Source organism: Mercenaria mercenaria, chromosome 19, assembly GCF_021730395.1.
Source record: "Mercenaria mercenaria strain notata chromosome 19, MADL_Memer_1, whole genome shotgun sequence".
NCBI lineage: Eukaryota > Metazoa > Mollusca > Bivalvia > Venerida > Veneridae > Mercenaria > Mercenaria mercenaria.
Window position 1 is genome coordinate 27,481,971 of NC_069379.1, and position 20,121 is coordinate 27,502,091.

A 20,121-nucleotide genomic window follows, 5' to 3' on the forward strand; every position below is an offset into this window, starting at 1 on the left:
GAATTGTACAGCTCAAACATACAAAGTAATAGCAGACTCTGAGGCTACATAGGAACTTCATGAAGAATTTAGTCTGTTGCTGCAATAGTTCGTGATATTTGAAAGCCATGCATTAGCATGCTACAGTCATTTGAGTCTGTTCATGGAAATAACAATAACTTCAACAAAGTAAGCCTAGTACAATGTACCCTAAAACGTAGTAAAATGCAGTCGTTATCTTGAGCATACATCATTAACTTAAATGAGTTTCATTTATATATACTAACTGACAATGTCTACACGTGAAACCAATCTTAAAGTAGAATCTATTTCAAGAACAAGATCAACAGCTTTGATATTAAAATATCATTTTAATCAAAAGCATGAATTAGACCTTACAATATATAGACTTAATACATTTCTTTTCAGCTGCCTTATTCGCAGAGGAAGAATATTTCATTAGAAAATTGCAAGGAATGTTACACATTAAATAGTGAAGAGATGTTGTTATCATGTAAGTGATATCTCTTTTTAGAATTATTAATCAATTTATGGAAGGTCGAGAGGTACCTGTTCGTGCACAATGGTCTGGGTTCTTCTTTCATACTCGTTAGCTAGAAAGTCGCCATATTACCTTAAATCGTTTCAGTGTGTTTAAAAATTGATCATCAAAAAAAAAAAAAAGATCACTTAATGAATACAATACGTAAGATATTCCACTTTCAGTGTATTGTCACAAAGACAAATAATTTAAAATATTGTATTTCAACCGAAACTGTTGAACGAAGGCCTTGTATTATTTGAAACACGGATTGTTTCACGAAAGCGTCCCATACTTTCTACAAATCTACTAAATAACACAATGTCTTGTATGAAACAATTCATAGAGAACATAACCTCATATTGACTTATATTAGTAAAGATGGGACTGGTAATTAATTTCAATCTGTAAAACCTGTACACATGTGGACTTACAATTATATAATTTTGAAGTCATTTAGAAGGCAATTAAATATCTAGTTTCATTATTTATTTCTTGCAGATTATATCGTTCTTTTTGCATTTGGGTTTTATGGGAGAACATGTACGTAGAAAATTTTGTACTTTTGAATGCAATAAAATATATTATTTTAATGTTTCTAGTATATATATGAAAACTTAAAAATAATTTTAATGATTCAATGCACAACAATCTGTGGATATGCTATTCACCGACTGAAAAGTCTTCAACATGAGACTATTAAAAAGAGACTCTATAACAGTAACTGCTATTGCACACTGCCTTTTGTTCGACGTTATATTTCTATCCTTTTACTATTTATCTTTTAAAATATGTGATCATAAGATTTAGTATGTACATTTATTTTTCTCTTTTGAACGTCTTAGTATCACTAGAATGTTCAAGTTGCTCTGGTGTCCTTGACATGCAAGAATGCAACACAACGATATCTTGCTCAGATGGACAGGTAAAATATCTAGAATTATATTTAAACCGCATGCTATGAAGACATGCTTTGAGCGCTGTTACTATAGTATGGGTGCCTGGTAGTCTGGAAACAAGCTCGGCTGTCAATCCAGAAGAGTGGGGTGTCGGAGTTTGGTGGTTTAGAAACTGGAATTATCAGAGATGGTTTTGACTCCCACTCAACTTAGAGGCAAGTACTGGTATTTTCCAGGAAAGAGGTCTTAGCGTGTATTAGTGCTATGCACCGTGCACGGTAACGGACAAGAGTAGTCAGATCACTGTGTTGCTGAGGACAAACTTAGCGCCCGAGTGTCTGCTTTTGTATGTACGTGTTTGTCATGAAAAGGTTGCTATATAAATCTGGTATGATATGATATATTAATTTATATAGCTTGTGTGTATACTTTTGTACAAAATTTTGTATGAAAATAAATATTGGTTTTAATACCTATAATCATATTTTATCACACGTATCACCATTCTGATAACAGGCAAGTTAAGATTTCAATACGCGCATGGACAAGTCTGGTGGCTAAGCATGCTTCAGCTAAGCAATAGTGTCTATCTAGAGGATAAATTATACAACTTTAATATTTTGCTTTCGTAGAATGTAATTGTTTTAACAATGATTATTTTGAATGTTTAAAGTATTGCCATGTTTGTTCATTATATTCAGGTTTGTTACAAAAAAACGGGAATATACTGGAAAAGTCCAGTTTGACTTTGGATGTGTTGATAAACAAGTAAGTCTGACCATTTTAATTAACATTATACATTATAATAACAGTAGGTGCTCATTTATAAAAATATGTTCAACTATTAGCAGGAATTGTTTTGACCTTTTGAATTGTATAACATTAAAAGATGTAAATACAGTTGCATTTTGATATTTGTATACATTTGCGATAAATACAAATATTTTTTTTCAGCCTAAAATCAGCTTAAACCAATTCTTAGAATAACACAATGAATAGTAAAAATCATGAAATTAGTAAAAAATGATGATGAACACAATGCTTAATTAAATGTTTAAAATATGAATACCGAATTTGTGATTTATCTACCAACGGCATTTAATACACATATCTGTGAGGCATCATTAATACAGGAAAGCAAAGACCTTCTGAAAATATCTAATATTGACCTATTTCACTGACAACTTAAAAGGTACAGCACTAATGAAAATACCATGGATGTTGTAGTTATGATATAACAGTCCCTATTACACCTGTGATTTAAATGAACTTCTTCAAAATCTGTAAGAATGTAGTTGCGTCAACTGAACTGAAAGCTTTCCAAAGAGAAGCCCGTTTGAGTTGTATAGAACTATTTTCATAACGTATTTTTACATGTTCTTCAATTTTGAAATAATACTAGTTGAGACAAAATTACTCATGTTAAGTGTCATGCAAGGTGAGTTATTTATTTGTTGTCTATTTAGATACTAATGTTTTGTTTTGAACCATTTTCATTTAATTTTGAGCAGACGTTTTGATAAACATTTTCATAAAAATACATCTTGAGGGTGGCAAAAGCTTTTGAAAAAAATGAATATGTAACATATTTATAAAACTCACATGCATAATTATATCTTGCTGTACATTATTTACGAAACACATCTGTATAATTATATCTTGCTAAACAACATTTATGAAACACACTTGTATTAATTACCATATCTTGATGTACAACATTTATCAAAAACACCTGTACAATTCTTGTTTATTGTAAACATTTACGAAACAAAGATGTACACTCATAATTATATCTTGCTATACAAGCTTTGCTGTAAACCATTTACGAAACACATCTGTACAATTTGTTTTTGCTGTATAACATTAATGTTACACAGCTGTATAATTTTTCTATGCAGTACAACATTTATGAAACATCTGCATTATCATATTTTACTGTCCACTATTAATGAAACACGCCTGTAAATTATTTCTTGCATGAAGTTTTCATACTTTATGCATTGTTTTGATAAACTGACTAATTTGTCTGAGCTATTCTATTTAAGTATCCATGCTACGACTAGTTTAAACTGTTTCTGTCTCAGTATCCACGCCTTTTTGAATTTCATTCAGATTCAGGAACCTGACAAATTTCTAAAGACATAATTCAATATTTGTTTTAGCATTGTGGTGAGTTTGCCAAAATACCAAATGGAAGGATGGCTATGAGCATGGCAGACAGTCAAACACAGTACTGTTATGAGTGTTGTTCAACTGAAAACTGTAACAGAAATATGTGTGATCATACACATCGTAAGTACTGGCACACGCTAACATACGATAAAACTAAATCGCACTGTAATAAATATTGACTTAAGTAATAAAATCTGTGAAAAGATCCTTTGGAAGCAAATAATGCAATCAAAAAGAATAATAGCAGACTCAGTTTGATTGAGTCTGTTCAAGAGAGGTAATGAAATATGCAACACCTCTCACGCCCCCCCTAGCACCGGCTTAAGCTGAACTCTATTACACATATGTTAAATGGACGCTATGATCCTAAAGGACCAGAAAATATAACAACACTGAAACATATGTTAAAAGTAAAATGATAAATGTTCAATAAGTTTTTTTCTTATAATAGTGATAAACATCTAAAGTTTTTATGAACAACGTTTCATAGAGGAATATGTCCAAATATATTTAAAGCTTTGCAATATGTTCTGAGCAAGAGAACAAATTCATCTCGTTCAACATAACTGTAGTATCAACGAACTGTTAAACATTAAATGATTTCATTAGAAGGCATTATCTTTCAATCTTTTATTTACAGATTCTTCTTGTATTGATGATGAATCATTTGATTGTGCTCTGTTAAACTCTATGTTCAGCATCTGCAAGAATATTGAGAAAGCAAAGCGGATCTGCCCAAAATATTGCGATCAGTGCCATGTGGGTACGTGCGTGCAATATTTGATAAATGAATTAAGATTACTTGTACAATTACTTTCAAGACAGATTTCAGTAAGTATTCATTACCACGTGCTTAGCAGACAAAACAATACAATTGCAAATATTCTTCGTTTTAAAAGTGTAAAAGTAACACTTAAAAACTAAAATATATAAAATAATAAAAAAAATATATTTACAGTTGATGGGAATTGGTCTCCATGGACGCCATGGTCAGTGTGCGACGTCTCATGTGAAAATGGAACCCGTTCGCGTGTCCGTTCATGCACAAATCCAGCGCCACAATATGGCGGTCTTAATTGTAGTGGAGATAGCGTTGAATTCAAATTGTGTCACAGGCAACTCTGTCCTGGTAAAAGAAAGAAAACATTATTATATATTTTTTGAAGAATGTTATATCTACCAGACCTAAACAAGAACTAAAAGGTATAACATTATCACCAAAATTCATGAAACCTTTGATGAGACATGGACTATCCTGGAAGAAAAAGTGTAAGCATGAAAATTCATTCAGATACAATAGCGCACGATTCTAAGTATATTCACTACCGCAATAATAATTTGAAGAAGAATTGATGTAAAGGAAACCCAAGTTATAAATTTTGTGCATGTCTACAAACAATTTTTCTCAGTTAGATAGTGCCAATTATTTACAAGAAATGGGTTTCGGTGTGGGTAAATAAGAATTAAAATCTTAGCCTCTATATACCTTATAAGAATACGAGTATGGTTTTCTTTTTTTAGATATTTTTCAAATAAAATCTTACACAGTGTCATGAAATATGATTTTAAAAGTCGAATGTGTATATTTAGTACACACACAGTGCCTTTTCCGCGATTAGAACCCCAGACCTCTGATTTGACAGTAAAGTATTTTACCACTTGACCACTGGGCATACCTTTACTTTACTGTTTATACATGGTCCAAACACCTAATATTGCTTTAATCTTAGGTACATTTTAGACTACTATGAATTGTTTGCTACTACTACTATGATAAAATATGGAATCAGTTCTTGCTAATATTAAGAGATGGTACCTAAAAGTTCAGATTGCACCTGATATTACTTTCTGGTGAAAACTTAATACCAGAGTACCTCAATTATTTAATGGTTTTACTTTCATACTTAATTTTTCATACTGAAAGGCAATATTTAATCCGAAAAAAATGGTCCCACTTGGAAAAGTGAAGCCAGTGACAAATAACTCTTCTAGGACTATTTAGTTATCTGCATAAATTCGGATGTGCGTCCCAAAAATATAGTTTACTTCAAGATCTATAAATAATCATTCAAACAAAAAAGTTGAGCATTTTCTTTCATTTTCAAATGAACTAATTCAAAGACAATTATTTTTATTTATTACTGCCGATAATTTACAGATATGGTATGATCATAGGAAAGAAAACATAATTCGTGAGAAAAAATATAAATAGACTATAAGAATTTTACGACATCGAGTCCCTCAACAATTCGTTTGCAAAAATAATCAAGTCCTCAAATGAGTTGAAAATAGAACGATATAAAAATGTATATTTAATCAGATGGTAACACCAAAACCGTACCAAAAACTGTGCCGAAAGAAGTTAATTCACATTTTATGACACGCACCTTGTGTTTACAAATGTACCTAATTTGCCTATTGACCGAGGCAAGCGGAATCGCAATTTACCTTGTGGAATCTGCCGTTACAGAAACTTCTGTTAATATAATGCAGACGTTCTTTAGTATAAATGAAATGGTTGTGTTAGTTAAAAAGAAATGACGACCATCTTTCTTTAGCTAATTCACCAAAACAACGAAGCCATGTACCCATATTTACTGCACGGTGCTATGTTAACATATTGCTAGTAGGAGATAAGCCATGTGCATTTCAATGTTGTTGTTGTCGTTGAATTCGTACCATCTCTATAATATTAACCGGCAGAATTTAATGGAATATCTTTTTGTACTTTGTCTGCAATGTAATACGACACGATTCGTCGTTCTTTTCAATAGATATTGTGATACTTAGTGTTGAATTATGTATTGACTCAAATATGATCATTGAGTAGTAAAGTCGCTACTCTCTATTATTTGTGTTACATAAAAATATGATTTCTATTGGAAACGATTGTTACCTTGTATACGACATAACGACATATTGCATGTCTGTGTAGTTTTATTTGACTTTGGTTCATTATTATCTTATTAAGAGGGAATAGTATTTCATTTAACGTAACGTTATTTTGGAATTAGACCTTTCTAACGTAAACGTAATTACTAAACGGAATACTGAATCCGTAAAATTTTAGGCTAATTTGTGGTCTATGGGAGACAATTTCATCCAGTAGTAATGCAATAGTATCTCCCTTCGACCATTATTTGCAAATAACATTTACGGATTCAGTTATCCTTTTCCGATTTACGTTTACGTTAGAAATGTCTATTAGGCGACTTGTGTACATTTCTGAAATTTGTATTCATAAAAGCGCATTGTGACGTAATGAAGATATAACAAACTGCCTACAACTAAGACATCCAAACATTTTTCAGTACATGGAGACTGGAGTGAATGGGTAGAATGGAGTTCATGCTCCGCAACTTGTGGAGTAGGGATGCAGAGTCGCACTAGGACTTGCACTAATCCTATTCCAGATCGTTTTGGGGACCATTGTTTCGGACACAGTCTTGAAGATAGGTTGTGTTATCCAGGATGGTGTGCAAGTAATGTGTTTTTCAAACTTGTGATATTATGAAATGAATGTTTATGGGCAAAATATGTCACTACAGAAGAAGTTTACTCTCAATATGTTACATACAGAATGACATCGTAGATTTGTAACTTGCTGAACAATAATATGACAAATTCATTATCTAATCGCTTAAGTTGAACCATTGAAAATTAAATTGAACAATCCTTGTTAAAATTAGTGAGTACTCTATAGTGGCTGGTAAGATTTGATTGTGTATTTTAAGTATTGTGAAATTTGTAGTAAATATATGCATTTGAAAACGTAAAAAAATGGAGGAAATACGTAACCATATCATTGTCTTACATCTACAGATATTTGGTCAGACTGGCAATCTTGGAGTTCATGTAGCCAAGACTGTGGGGATGGTTTTCGAACACGATCTAGGACATGCTCGAATCCATCACCCTTCATATCAAAAGGCACTTGCACTGGGAATTCCACAGATATTGATTCTTGTAACAATGAAAAATGCAGTACGTAGTTCTGTATGAACATTTATTTGAGCACCTTTATTTCATGAAATTTACATATCTATTAAATTGATAATGTAATACATGAATAATCAGGGTGAATGTTTGCTGCAAAAGACGAAAATAAGAACAGTTTACATGTAACAACTTATTCCACTTTAGTATATCATACAACAACCCTCTATTACAGATTCAACCGACTGCTATGAAGTACTCAGGAAACAGAACAATGCTGGAAGTGGGGTGTACTCAGTAGCATTGTGGAAGTCCAAGCAAACGATACAGATTTACTGCGACATGAAAACTGATAACGGCGGCTGGACTGTAAGTTGTCAGTCTTATCTATTCTCTTCGCATCAATCAAGATATTAATTACAAAACATATTAAGTAAAATAACTTTTGTTGTTGTTGATTTCTTATCTCAAAGGAAATAAGAAACACAATGCAAGTAGTTATTTATAGCACCTCTTGAGAAAATAGCTTTTCCATTAATTGCTATTACTTAAAGATATGTGATACCCTCTAGTGAAAAAATGGGGAACCTACCCTACGTTCACGACAGAAAGTGGCTTTCTGAAACCCGTTTAGCAAATAAATATAGCCCGAATTCTCGAGCGAGTCTCTATCACAATCTAACTGTTTCCAGAGATAGCCATATAACCCTGTAAGAAAACAATAAAATTTTATCAGTATCATAAATACAAAATTACTTGACAACAGAAAAAAATCCCCAAAGAGTAATACAAGGAATTTAATGAAATCGTAACGAAATATTTACAAAGAGGAACAAGTCTGTTAGGCCTAAACGCTTATTGAGAACAGGACTTAACTGCTCTTTAATTAAGGACGGAAGAGGAAAGAAACGTAAAAGCAAGAAGAATGAGCTAAATATTCAAAGACTGGATGAACATGAATTTAAGTAATGCAATTCATTTCTTATGTAAGTGGGCATAAAATTTACCAAAAACCAATCAAATAACATATATAAAATGAGTAAGAGTTCCTTAACATTTTCCAACAAAAAGAAAATTGAGAAACTATTTAGCTCTAAATATTCGAAGTGGTATTTAAAGAAAACATATGAAATCATAAGCAGCAAAATAATCGAGTGTCTGCTCTATTGATGGAATTTTCATTTATTCGTTAAACTTCCCATCAGTGTCATAAAGTATAAGAGAAGGTCAAATGACATATAGAAGAGCGTTGTTGAATAAGTTATATACGAATGATGGATAGTGTATCATTTACCTTGATGAGCTAAATATATAATTATGTAGGATCATAGGATCTCGGTGCTGGTTGTTATATACCCTAAGATTAAGCTGTAACAGCATTTACATGATGTTAGTGACAGTGTACAGATTGAAATGCTAACTTGTGAAGTTGGTTTTGAAAACTGCTTTTATCATTTCATAATATGAGAGTATAGTTTCGTCAAAGGGTAGCAATGGCTTGTTACTTACAAATACTAATTAATATAAAAGGTAACAAACCAGTGACTATTAACAATAAATTTATTTTGAAAAGTAACAATTCATATACCTTGAAAATATTAACTAGCCATAGAATCCAATTTCAATACGCAAGAATAGTCCAAATCTTGTCCTGGTCAAATTTAAATACAATCAGTATTTATTAGAAATTTAACACACAATCTAAACTGAATTAATTTTATTATATCCAAAGAATAGAAATCCTCTCTTTAAAGATAACGTTTTAAATCCAAGAGTTTTATGTAAATCCATCAAATGTTAAATGTGTTAACTTGCAATATTTTTCTGTTTTACTTAGGTTCAACCTGTCCTCAAACAGCTGCCTATTTAAAGCATCATGGAAGATTCCAGCACTTCCAAGTGTCACCAAAAATAAAAAAGAAGATTCTGGAAATCAGGATCAGAATAACCCAGACAAAATAATATAAACACCCTGTTTATCAGTTTTCGTGATGGAACCTTCAGGGAAACCATTGCATATAGATAATTTATTGTCATGGTGACTCTAAATTAAGACAGACTGCATAAAAACAATGAGTCATCAGTATGAAATAATAATAAAGTGAAGAAAATTGGTAATGACATGTACATAACAGCATATAGTGGATACATGTTTTCAAGAATCAAAAGTATTTTGAAGAAACTGACACATTTAAAGAAAATATATTATAAAATGTAATCTATAAGCACTTGTTTATAATCATTATCTCGCCATCACCCCTCCTAAATGTGTGCATTACTCTTGTTTTCTATTGTCGCCTTATTGTGATTGCGCTGTGGTTTAGTAGCAAGACAGGGGTTGCCAGTGCGTTCCATTGAGGTGCAATAATTTTTTTTGTGAGTTTGTAGAGACAGCGTTATGCTAGCGCACTACAAATGCAAATCTGGCTATTTTCCGAGCAAAGATTGCAAAAACACCAATGACAAATAAAATTATATTTACATCTATGAATTACCAAAAGTTAAGTTAAGTATATGAGGGGCCTCCGTGGCCGAGTGGTTAAGGTCGCTGACTTCAAATCACTTGCCCCTCATCGATGTGGGTTCGAGCCTCACTCGAGTCGTTGAATTCTTCCTGTGAGGAAGCCATCCAGCTGACTTACGGAAGGTCGGTGGTTCTACCCAGGTGCCCGCTTGTGATGAAATAATGCACGGAGGGGCACCTGGGGTCTTCCTCCACCATCAAAGCTTGAAAGTCGCCATATGACCTAAAATTGTGTCGGTGCGACGTTAAACCCAACCCCCAAAAAAGTATATGATTTAACGGTATTGCTTAAATGCTGGGAAAGTGATTTAATCTGTTGAGAAATGCTATTACAATAGAATTTTGTTAACCAGCAAATAACCGTTTAATGTTCATGAAAATGTATATACGAGCAGTTATTTAAGACATTTGCTAAAATGGTGTAAATAGTATGATGTAAAATTTTACATTCTAAAACGATCCGCAGCAATTGTTGTAGATCTATAAATATATAACGAAATCGCCTATACATGAATCTTCGATAAAATAAGATTGGCTGATACACTTTGCCCCCTACAGTTGTAACATAAGAGATTCTACTTTTGTTCCATTACATACGAATTATTTTAGGACCAAACGGTTGAAAACAACATTTTAAAAACATAATTATGATAAAAAGTCATACTGACTTATGTGTAGGGCCGTTAAACACGTTTTGATCTCTCCGAGCGAATTAAATTAGCTCAATTATGATTCAGCGGTGACGTCATAAATGTATAACATAAAGTGTGACGTCATAATGATGTGACGTCAAACAAAAGTTAAGCACAAGGTCAAATAATGTAATTTGATTATTCTGTTCATAAATAATTTATGAGCAGTTCGTTTACTAGATTATAAATAATTCTCAAAATTTTGATAAAAAATAAACGAATATCTAAACGTTCCGTTGGCTATGCAATACTTTTTAACCATGTTGGTAAATCGTAACAGAAAAAGGCCTATGACCAAAATGACGTACATCTATTACGCTGAAAATGAAGTACTGTAAAATGCCAATTATTTGCGTTGTTATGATCGAATATAAATATGTTCCAACAATTTTATCAGTTAGCTCTAATAAAATTTGAGCAGTCGTTCTGATGTGAATAATTATTTCACTCGTTTATTACGCATCCTAACTCCTGTCCATATTTTATTAACTGGTGAAATATGGAAACAGATTTATTATTTCTTAAGTGAGAGACATCTGAAACTAACAGATTTTTCCTCCAATTTACAGGTTTTCCAATATCGCTTTAATGGGAGTGTTGATTTCTACAGAAATTTTACGGAATATGAAAATGGATTTGGTAATTTGGAAACAGAGTTTTGGCTAGGTAAGTTTCATTTCTTTGTAGTGTTAGAGAGGTCATCTATATGTGTACAGACAGGTAGACTTTATATACCGTTTGTGAGATTGAAGTTAAAAAGGTGAGGAATAAAACTACAAATGTCTCTTCAGATGGCCTCCATACTTTTTGTAAGCCACAACCTAGCTCTATTTGTTTCCTGTGAGTAAAGAAACTTTGACATCAGAATATTAAGACTAAACTATTGTGTGATTTGTACCTTTAAGCATTGCTAAACTGAATGTTTACATCAAATATTTGAACACCTATCAGTGTATAAAGAAGTAACAGACTTGGCCAACCTATACACGCGTAAAAAAGACGGACAAGGAAAATGACGTAAAGTCTTTGATCTCATACAATGACATCGAATTTCGAGCAAACGCAAAACATAAATTTGTTATATTAAAGATTGAATATATCTATCCATGCATACAATAGTTAGAGACTTCATAAGAAACAATGGGTTTAGGTCTAAAATGCGACACACTGTCAAATTATGATACATATATATATATGTCAAGTTACTTACATATTCACCTTTGCGCTAAGGGTTAAATGTTAGACCTCTAAGTATGACCTTGACTTTGAGTTAAGGATTCAGGTGTTATACATGAAATACTTTCTTGTTATGTTAATCACTTGTACCAAGTTATCTTGGAATCCAAATAATTATAAAAAATTCTAGACCGGATAAGATACGCACTCACAGACACACGCACACACCTTTTGGCAGATGTAGCACCATACGACCCCTACACATTTTTAATGGTTAAGTCATAAAAACCGTAAATTATCCACTAACTAAATTCTTTGAATCTTCAGACAAAAAATGTCAATCAGAAAATTACGTCTTCTCTGTATGCTTTTTCGACATTTTTCGAACTTTACAGAAAACCATGTGCCGGTTGAGCTATATTAACATTTACGTCCGGAAAATGCCGAAAAGCCTTACAAGAACACGTGATCGTTTTAAGGTAATAGACTCGTATTTCTGTATGATTGCATACTCTCGTTAAATTCGGCATTCTTCAAACATTTACAGTATTCATCGCGTACATGGCTTTCCGTAAAAACGGATAATGATGAAATCACATACATTTACAACAAAGTTTGCCGATTGACATTACGGACCCAATGCCTTAGAATTCCGCCTACCGAGAGAAAAGTTTTCTTTTGTTGAACTATTGTTCAAAACATTATCTTGACTTTGACACTGCGGGTAGGTTACATAGAAACTTGATAAATAAATATCAGTATACCGATCTAATTATTAAAAGATATTCCATAAAATAATATCTTTTGACTATTTCTTATGGTGACTGGTTTAACAGATAAGAAGTGTGAAAATGTCTCTTATGATCTATAAACTATGAAAGAACCTATTACGGACCATTAAACAGTGCTTGTAACAGAAAATGCAACAGTTATTAACAGAATTCATTTTACAAAATGACGGTAATTTTTTCATCATGTAGGTCTTAAAAGTGTTCAGGAAATGGCATCTCAAGGTAAAACTGAGTTAAGACTGGATCTAACGGCGGCTGATGGTACTACTGTTTATGAAACTTTTCAGAACTTCTATCTTGACGAGGGCCCAAACTATACTCTTCATATAGATCCTGGAACGGGCACAGCAGGTAATCAGTTTCTTGATTTTACATTGAAATCTTATCATTTCAAACACTATTCCTGTGTATAACATTTCATTGAAATCTTATGATTTCAAACACTATTCCTCTGTATAACATTCTTTACAATGTGTGATTAAAATAAAAATATATCTTGTATGTTCAGAGCAAAAATATCAAACATTTTTTTCATGGGTACGGAACTACACTTGAGTGCGGAAGAAAAGTGATTATAAATAATCGAGACCTGTTATAAAATATTCTTCTATAATCGCAAAATACTTAAAACTGCAAAAACGTAAAATGTATTCACATTAAAACGTATCAAAAATATATAAATGTATTACAATCATTTAATATCTTCTTTCATGAACATGATGAACACTGTAAAAATGTCGAGCGAGATGTATGGATAAACTGTTTTTAAAACTATTAAAAAGGCATGCACTACAGAAACAATTTGTTTATTATGCACCTAAGATCAAACTTATCTTTCAGTTTTACATTTTCATTTTAGGTTACACCAATCGTGAAATTTTTTGCACCTCGTTTCCTTGACTAGGATAATTCGATTTAACACTAAAAGAAAAATATGCTATATACACTATGCTGCAACAAACACGTACCATCAAATTAAATATTTTATCATAGTACTTATTTATGTTTGTTGTCTATCAACATATCATTTCTTACGTATGTACCTTTTACCTTAATATTATCATTAGCAGTGAAAAACACAGCGAATTCGAAACTCTCCCAGGAGTTTCAATCAAAAGTCCAAGTGACCACGTTTATGACATCTTATTAATTTGAAATCTACCTATGACAAAGCTTTCGAGGCATTCGAAATGATATATTATCCATGTTCAAGTTCATCTTAAACAGCAAAATTGCCATCGAATGTTAATGAAATTTGGTCTTCGTTTCTTCTTACTTGATTATGTAAACTTATATTTGTTAGCAGTTTGAGCATTCATACGCATGTGTTGATTTACGTGTATTTGTAAAAAAACTGGTATATCGGTACGTGTTTTATTAGTATACATTTTCTGTTATAGTTTTATTTGTAGCGACTATGATATAATTAGCATCATAGGCTTCTCAAACTATTTACATCTTTGCATCGTTTATTTACACATTTCAAAAGTGTTTAGAAATAATTCATTTCTATCACCCGTTCTTTCTTCCTTTTGTAACAATAGGTGATAGCGAGGGGTTGTCGTATAATAATGGTCACCATTTTTCAACTTACGACGTTGACCGTGATAGTACATCTTCTAAAAATTGCGCTGTCAATCGCCATGGAGGGTGGTGGTACAAAAGCTGCTCCTACGTCAACCTGAATGGAGAGTATGTAACACCAGGAACAGTGCGACCCGGCGAGGCATGGGGCGGAACGGTCTACTCCTCATTTCAACATACGAGATCGCTTAAAGTCGTAAAAATGATGTTCCGGCGAGTTTGAAATCAAGGTGGCTGACATTTTATTCAGGAAGCAATTTTCATTTCAAAATCATTTAGGGAGTTAACACGTGATATTCATGACGTATACTCAACGCAAATGACGACGCACCGTTTTTGCTAGTTTTAGTTTCAAAGGGAATGATCTGGTGTTGATACCCTTGATTCCACGAGCATGAAACCTCTAAATAACATCTGCTCATAATCATTCTTCTGTCATTCAATATTTGAATAATGTAAAGAACTTGTTTTGGTATGGTTTTAAGCATATAAGATATCTACGTTCAATTTTTACATGTACATATTCCTTTCCAGATTTGTTTTCATTTTCAATTTTAAAGATATATATCACGCTTGTGTGTACGTGTGCGCGTGTGTGTGTTCTGATCAACGTTTTATTCTGCAATTTTTATACGCCCGAAGGGACATATTATGTTATACCACCGGTGTCCGTCCGTCAATCCACCCGTCCGCCCGTCTGTCTTTCTGTTTGACCGTCCGTCCGTTAGCAATTTCGTGTCCGCTATATAACTCTCGAACCCCTTTAAGGATTTCGAAAAAACTTGACACAAATGTTTATCACACCGAGACAACGTGCAGAGCGCATGTTCGGGATGGCTCGCTTCTAGTCAAGGTCACACTTAGGGTCAAAGGTCATATGACTATGCTTCGTGTCCACTCTATAACTTTTGGATTGCTTGAAGGATTTTAAAAACGCTTGACACAAATGTTCACCACATCCAGACGACGTGCAGAGCGCATGCTCTGGATGGCTCGCTTCAAGGTCAAGGGCACACTTAGGGGTCAAATGTCATTCCTTCGGGCGTTTATTGCTCTGCATTGCGGTGTTTAAAAATGAGGTCTACTTGTAGCAGTGAGCACAATACCCTATTTTAAAGTGCTGCCTCTCCGGAAGATCACACCGTAAACACGTGACATGATTGTCACCCAGTCACAATATCCTGACACCAGGCTGGCCAGTCCATGCACAATCCTCCACAGGCTGAGCGCCAAGCGAGAAAAAGCTAATAGCACCATTTGTTACTTCTTTGGTCAGCGATCGAACCAACGACCTTCCGTACTCGATGCTGACGCTGTACCACTAGGCTACCGAGGCGATTATTCAGTGATGGCAGTATATACATATTAATTACTTCTTACTATATTAAAAAAATCCAAAAATACCATGCATTAGCTTCAGCGTTTTCATGATCACATTTTATATTTTGGGAAAATACTGAAGAATTTATGTTACTTTCATAGATACAGTTTAATGATTACATAATTATTGCCAGCATTAGATTCTAAACTTGTGATTTACCTAATGATAAGATCAATATATATATGGCTTAGTTGGTAAACTGAAAAACAAGTTTGACTATTGTATAGGAATTATACAGTTTTTGGTGTATATTTCATAAGCCCTCGGAATATGTTGGTGACCTACCTGTATCGGTCGGGGTCACGCAAAAACGTTTCGAGATTCTGCAGACGTTGGCTATCGTTGAAGAATACACCACACAGAGCCTAAATGCGTCGTTTTTTAAATTGTTCTAGGATTCTAGTACTTAAAAATCTTTACGTTCATATTTGTATGTCAACGTTTTTCTAATGTCTATAACAAACAGTTATATTTAATATTTAAAACAAAGATCATTATACTTTCTTTCTCAAAACATCCTCGCTGCTGTTATGTTTGTCAGATTCAGATTCTAGCATATTTCTTTCTAAATTCTAATACAATGTAGGATCAAACATATGTATTTTTGTTATAACACGCACGTGCAGTGGAACTAATTTCGGCTCCTAGTAAATATATTTATTACTTACATGCCGTGTAAACGGCGCTTGTCTGTAGTTAAGAAAAATGAACAAGTTAGAAGTATAAAACTGTTATCTAAAATAAGAATTGATATTAAATAAACTGGTAGAGGAATGTAAATATTGTTATTTCTTAAGTTTATTTGTTTGAGCTTTTATAATTCATTCCCGAGCCTTTGACAGTCTATGAAAAACAAAGACAAATATCAAACAGGGAATGCCACGTACCAAAAACGCAGCCTCCCCAAAACGAAACCCACAACATGCAGACGTACACACACACACACACACACACACACAAAGCCAACACATGAGGACAAATCGAACAAACAAAGGAACACAGTGGGGCACCGCCTTGGAACGGTCAGTGGTAAAAACACCACTGGGGAGCTTAAACCAGTTTATGGTGCGCACCCAACCTCACTCTTACCCCCAAAGACACAGGAAAGTGTAAATAAAAGTAATCCCCTCCAGGTGAATCTCTAACACACAACCTCCTCTACCACAAAACAAAAAAAAAACAATAATAAATCATAGTAAGGAAACAAACAACCATAGTTATTTTAAATCTAGAGAGAGATTTTGAACTTCAAAGAGACTTCCATTTGAGCATGGAGACCTGTAGGCACAGCTTCTGGTGGATTAGTTAAAATACTGCCTTGGATCCAGGAAACGGATACATTTTTAAATTTTTCTTTCATTTTCTTTTTCAGAACAATATTTGATACAAATGAAACTCACACCGCAAGACTTCATTTCCTACTACATCCTTAAATATAACCAGTACCAGATAGTGATTCCCAGGTGTTTAAATTAAATGGGATCATGAAAAGTAGTAATCTTCCACACGCGCTAAACTAGTATCCAGACAAAAAATGACAATTAAATTGCTTTTATTTTAAGATCGGAATAAGTGATTAAACTAATTTACAAAACTCTTTATCATTAATATTTCCAACAACGCACATTAGAAATAAACTGACTTTTTAAAGCACCGCCGAGAAACCTACTTTCAATTACTTATATTTCGTAATTCAGGTTTTATAATATATGTAATTAATACCGTGAAATTGAAAATAACTCATGTCATCAACACAAACATACAGCTAAATTCTTTCCTGTCCCCGCTGGTTGTCGCAACAAATTAAAAGTATTTAACATTGACAATGCTATCTCCGTGCCTCTTAGACAGAAAGTTGTTTTATAAACACAGGCGAGGTTAAGTTATAAAACCTATCATAGTATAAACGGTGTTTTTCACAGACACCAAGAATAAACATCCGATTTCGAATGATCCGTACTGAAATGACTGCGAGAATAACACATTAAGAAGCGATTGTTACATGTGTCCGGAAACTGGTCCTGTCTAGATACAAGAACCTAGAGTTTTCACTTCAAAATCTATTCTGACAGTGAGTGATCTATACGTGACGGGTATTTGCGGTTGAAGTAAATACATTCAAATGGCGGCCGTCTGCTTAGTTAAATTATATTTTAGTTTATAATCTCAGAAATGACATTTATTAGAGTGAATAGTAAAACAAAAGACGTGAAGGAATATTTATGTATGCATCATATCATACAAACACCTTCACTACTTTATTCAAAACTGACGTGGTGACAATGACAATGAGCTGTATGTTTCCTTTTTCAGCCTATTTGAATTTCGACTGCAAATTGCAAAGAAAACACGATTTAGCATCATGATAAAGTGTGTATAGCGAAGAAAACACGATTTAGCATGATAAAGAGTGTATAGCTGGTAATCTGTATCTTCTCACAATAATTATGTATTCGTTTAAAACATTAATGTAATGGTTCGCAAAAATATTTGCTCGCTATGTTAGCTCAATAGGAAGCGCGCAGATCTACAAACTGCGAGGTCGAGAATTCAATTCCAGGGTTAGGCATATGTTCTCCGTGACGATTCGATAAAAGACATTGTTTATGAAACCATTTGTCCTTTATCTCTGGTTCATGTTGAGAAGTTTGCAGTTACTTTTGGAGAACAGGTTAGTACTGGTTCAGAATCCAGGAACACTGGTTAGGTTAACTGTCCGCCGTTACATAACTGAAATGTTGTTGGTAATAATATGTCGGATGCAAGTCTGATATTCATGGCAAGTCTGATGGCCAGTCTGATGGCCATTATAAGTCTGATGGCCATTACAAGTCTGATGTCAGATAAAAAATCTGATAGCCATTTCATGTCTGATGGCCATTGCAAGTCTGACGGCTATTGCAAGTCTGATGGCAATTTCAAGCGTTACATGACTGAAATACTGTTGAAATACGGCGTTAAACCCAAAACAAACAAACGAAAACAAAAGGTTTAGGGACACACTGACACAATTTGGGTCATATGGAGTCTTTAATAGCTTTCAGTAATAGATTAAGAACCAAGCTGCCCCTTCAGCCATTGTTTCAGGCATAGGCGGGTCCTTGGGTAGGATCATCGAACGTCCTTAAGAAAAACTAAAAGCAAGGTTCGAACCCACATCGATGTGGGGCAAGTGCGTCAAAGCCAGCGACCTGGGCACGGAAACCCCTGATCTAATTCTTTCTTGACACAGTTGTGTGAATATCCGTCCATACAAAGACAAATATATATATCGGACAAGAAAGCACATGCAATCTGTGATAGCTTACTGTGACCTAGACCTTCAAGCTAGAGGTTTTAGATGCAGCACTTCGACTGCTTACGGTGAGGATTTTATGCGAAGTTGTTGAATATGCATAAAAATGTATAGGCATGAAAAACGACAATATAATCCTTCGACCTATAAGTGTTGCCTGAACCTTTCATTTAGTGTTTTTGTCTTGCACGCGGCCGGTCGTCTAATTACGGTAAAAGCTTGTGTAGGTTTTGAAAACAATAGAGGTATATGCATACGCAAGCATGGAGGGTAGGACACGTGAATAGTGGTAATACTATATTACACCTTCCTTCCCCTATTATCAATGGTGGGGCATACATATGGAGTAACGGCATTTTGACGATTCCAGTATATAACAACTAGACATCTGAGGTAGATGAGAGATGTTTCTTACGTATACAATTAACAAATTTCAGATAACTACTTTCAGTTGCCGCAACAATATATAGTCCAAACTTATAAATATTCAGTCAGCAGAAGTATTCAGTCAAACAATAAAAATAAGTCCGTGACAGACATGATGCAATCGATGTGAAATAAGATATTTATTTTATTAAGAATGTTTTCTTTTTTCACATCTGTTACATATTATGCAATCTGAATTAACACCAGTTTTACAAAAATGTGTAACAACGTAAAATGGCTTTTACCGGAGACTAAATAGCCTCAGCAAATCATTTCAGACAGAACGTAATTACAGCAATGTGAGGCAACGTGATTGCTTCAAATTATGATTGTCACTAGGAAATAAATGGTAGTGATCAAGTATGCTCATTTTTCAGAAGGAAGAACATACACCTTTATTAAAGTTTCATTTTTAATCTGCATTATATACAAAGTTTAGTGTATAACTTATATGATCTGCAACTGGATGTAAGCTTTAGGTGCTATCAAATAATTTGATCCACGTGATTTAACCATCAAGGGATACATCCGGTGTTTTGTTTTGTTTGAAGACAAATGAAAAACAAAGATTTCCTTAACCTTATATTTTGAATATAGATTTTAACTGATAGTGTTATTTATGTCTGTTTGTGAAACAAAACTTCCTGATTAAAACTGTTTGATATATATATAAGGTTTAACCATTGTGTTATTATAACACAAATGTATTAAAGGTGATAAAAATA

At 33.6% G+C, this 20,121-nt stretch overlaps 1 protein-coding gene across 1 annotated transcript; it reads left to right on the top strand.

Annotated features, from left to right (window-relative positions):
* The first annotated feature begins 477 nt into the window (after positions 1-477).
* Positions 478-16,590, top strand: LOC123542432 (techylectin-5B-like). The gene is made up of 13 exons (XM_053531069.1): positions 478-493; positions 1,022-1,063; positions 1,366-1,445; positions 2,121-2,187; positions 3,582-3,711; positions 4,232-4,354; positions 4,550-4,720; positions 6,903-7,073; positions 7,414-7,575; positions 7,763-7,896; positions 11,313-11,409; positions 12,900-13,061; positions 14,255-16,590. The coding sequence occupies exons 3-13, from the start codon at positions 1,438-1,440 to the stop codon at positions 14,515-14,517; spliced, it is 1,488 nt and encodes a 495-aa protein (XP_053387044.1). The 5' UTR covers positions 478-493; positions 1,022-1,063; positions 1,366-1,437; the 3' UTR covers positions 14,518-16,590.
* The last annotated feature ends 3,531 nt before the right edge of the window (positions 16,591-20,121 follow it).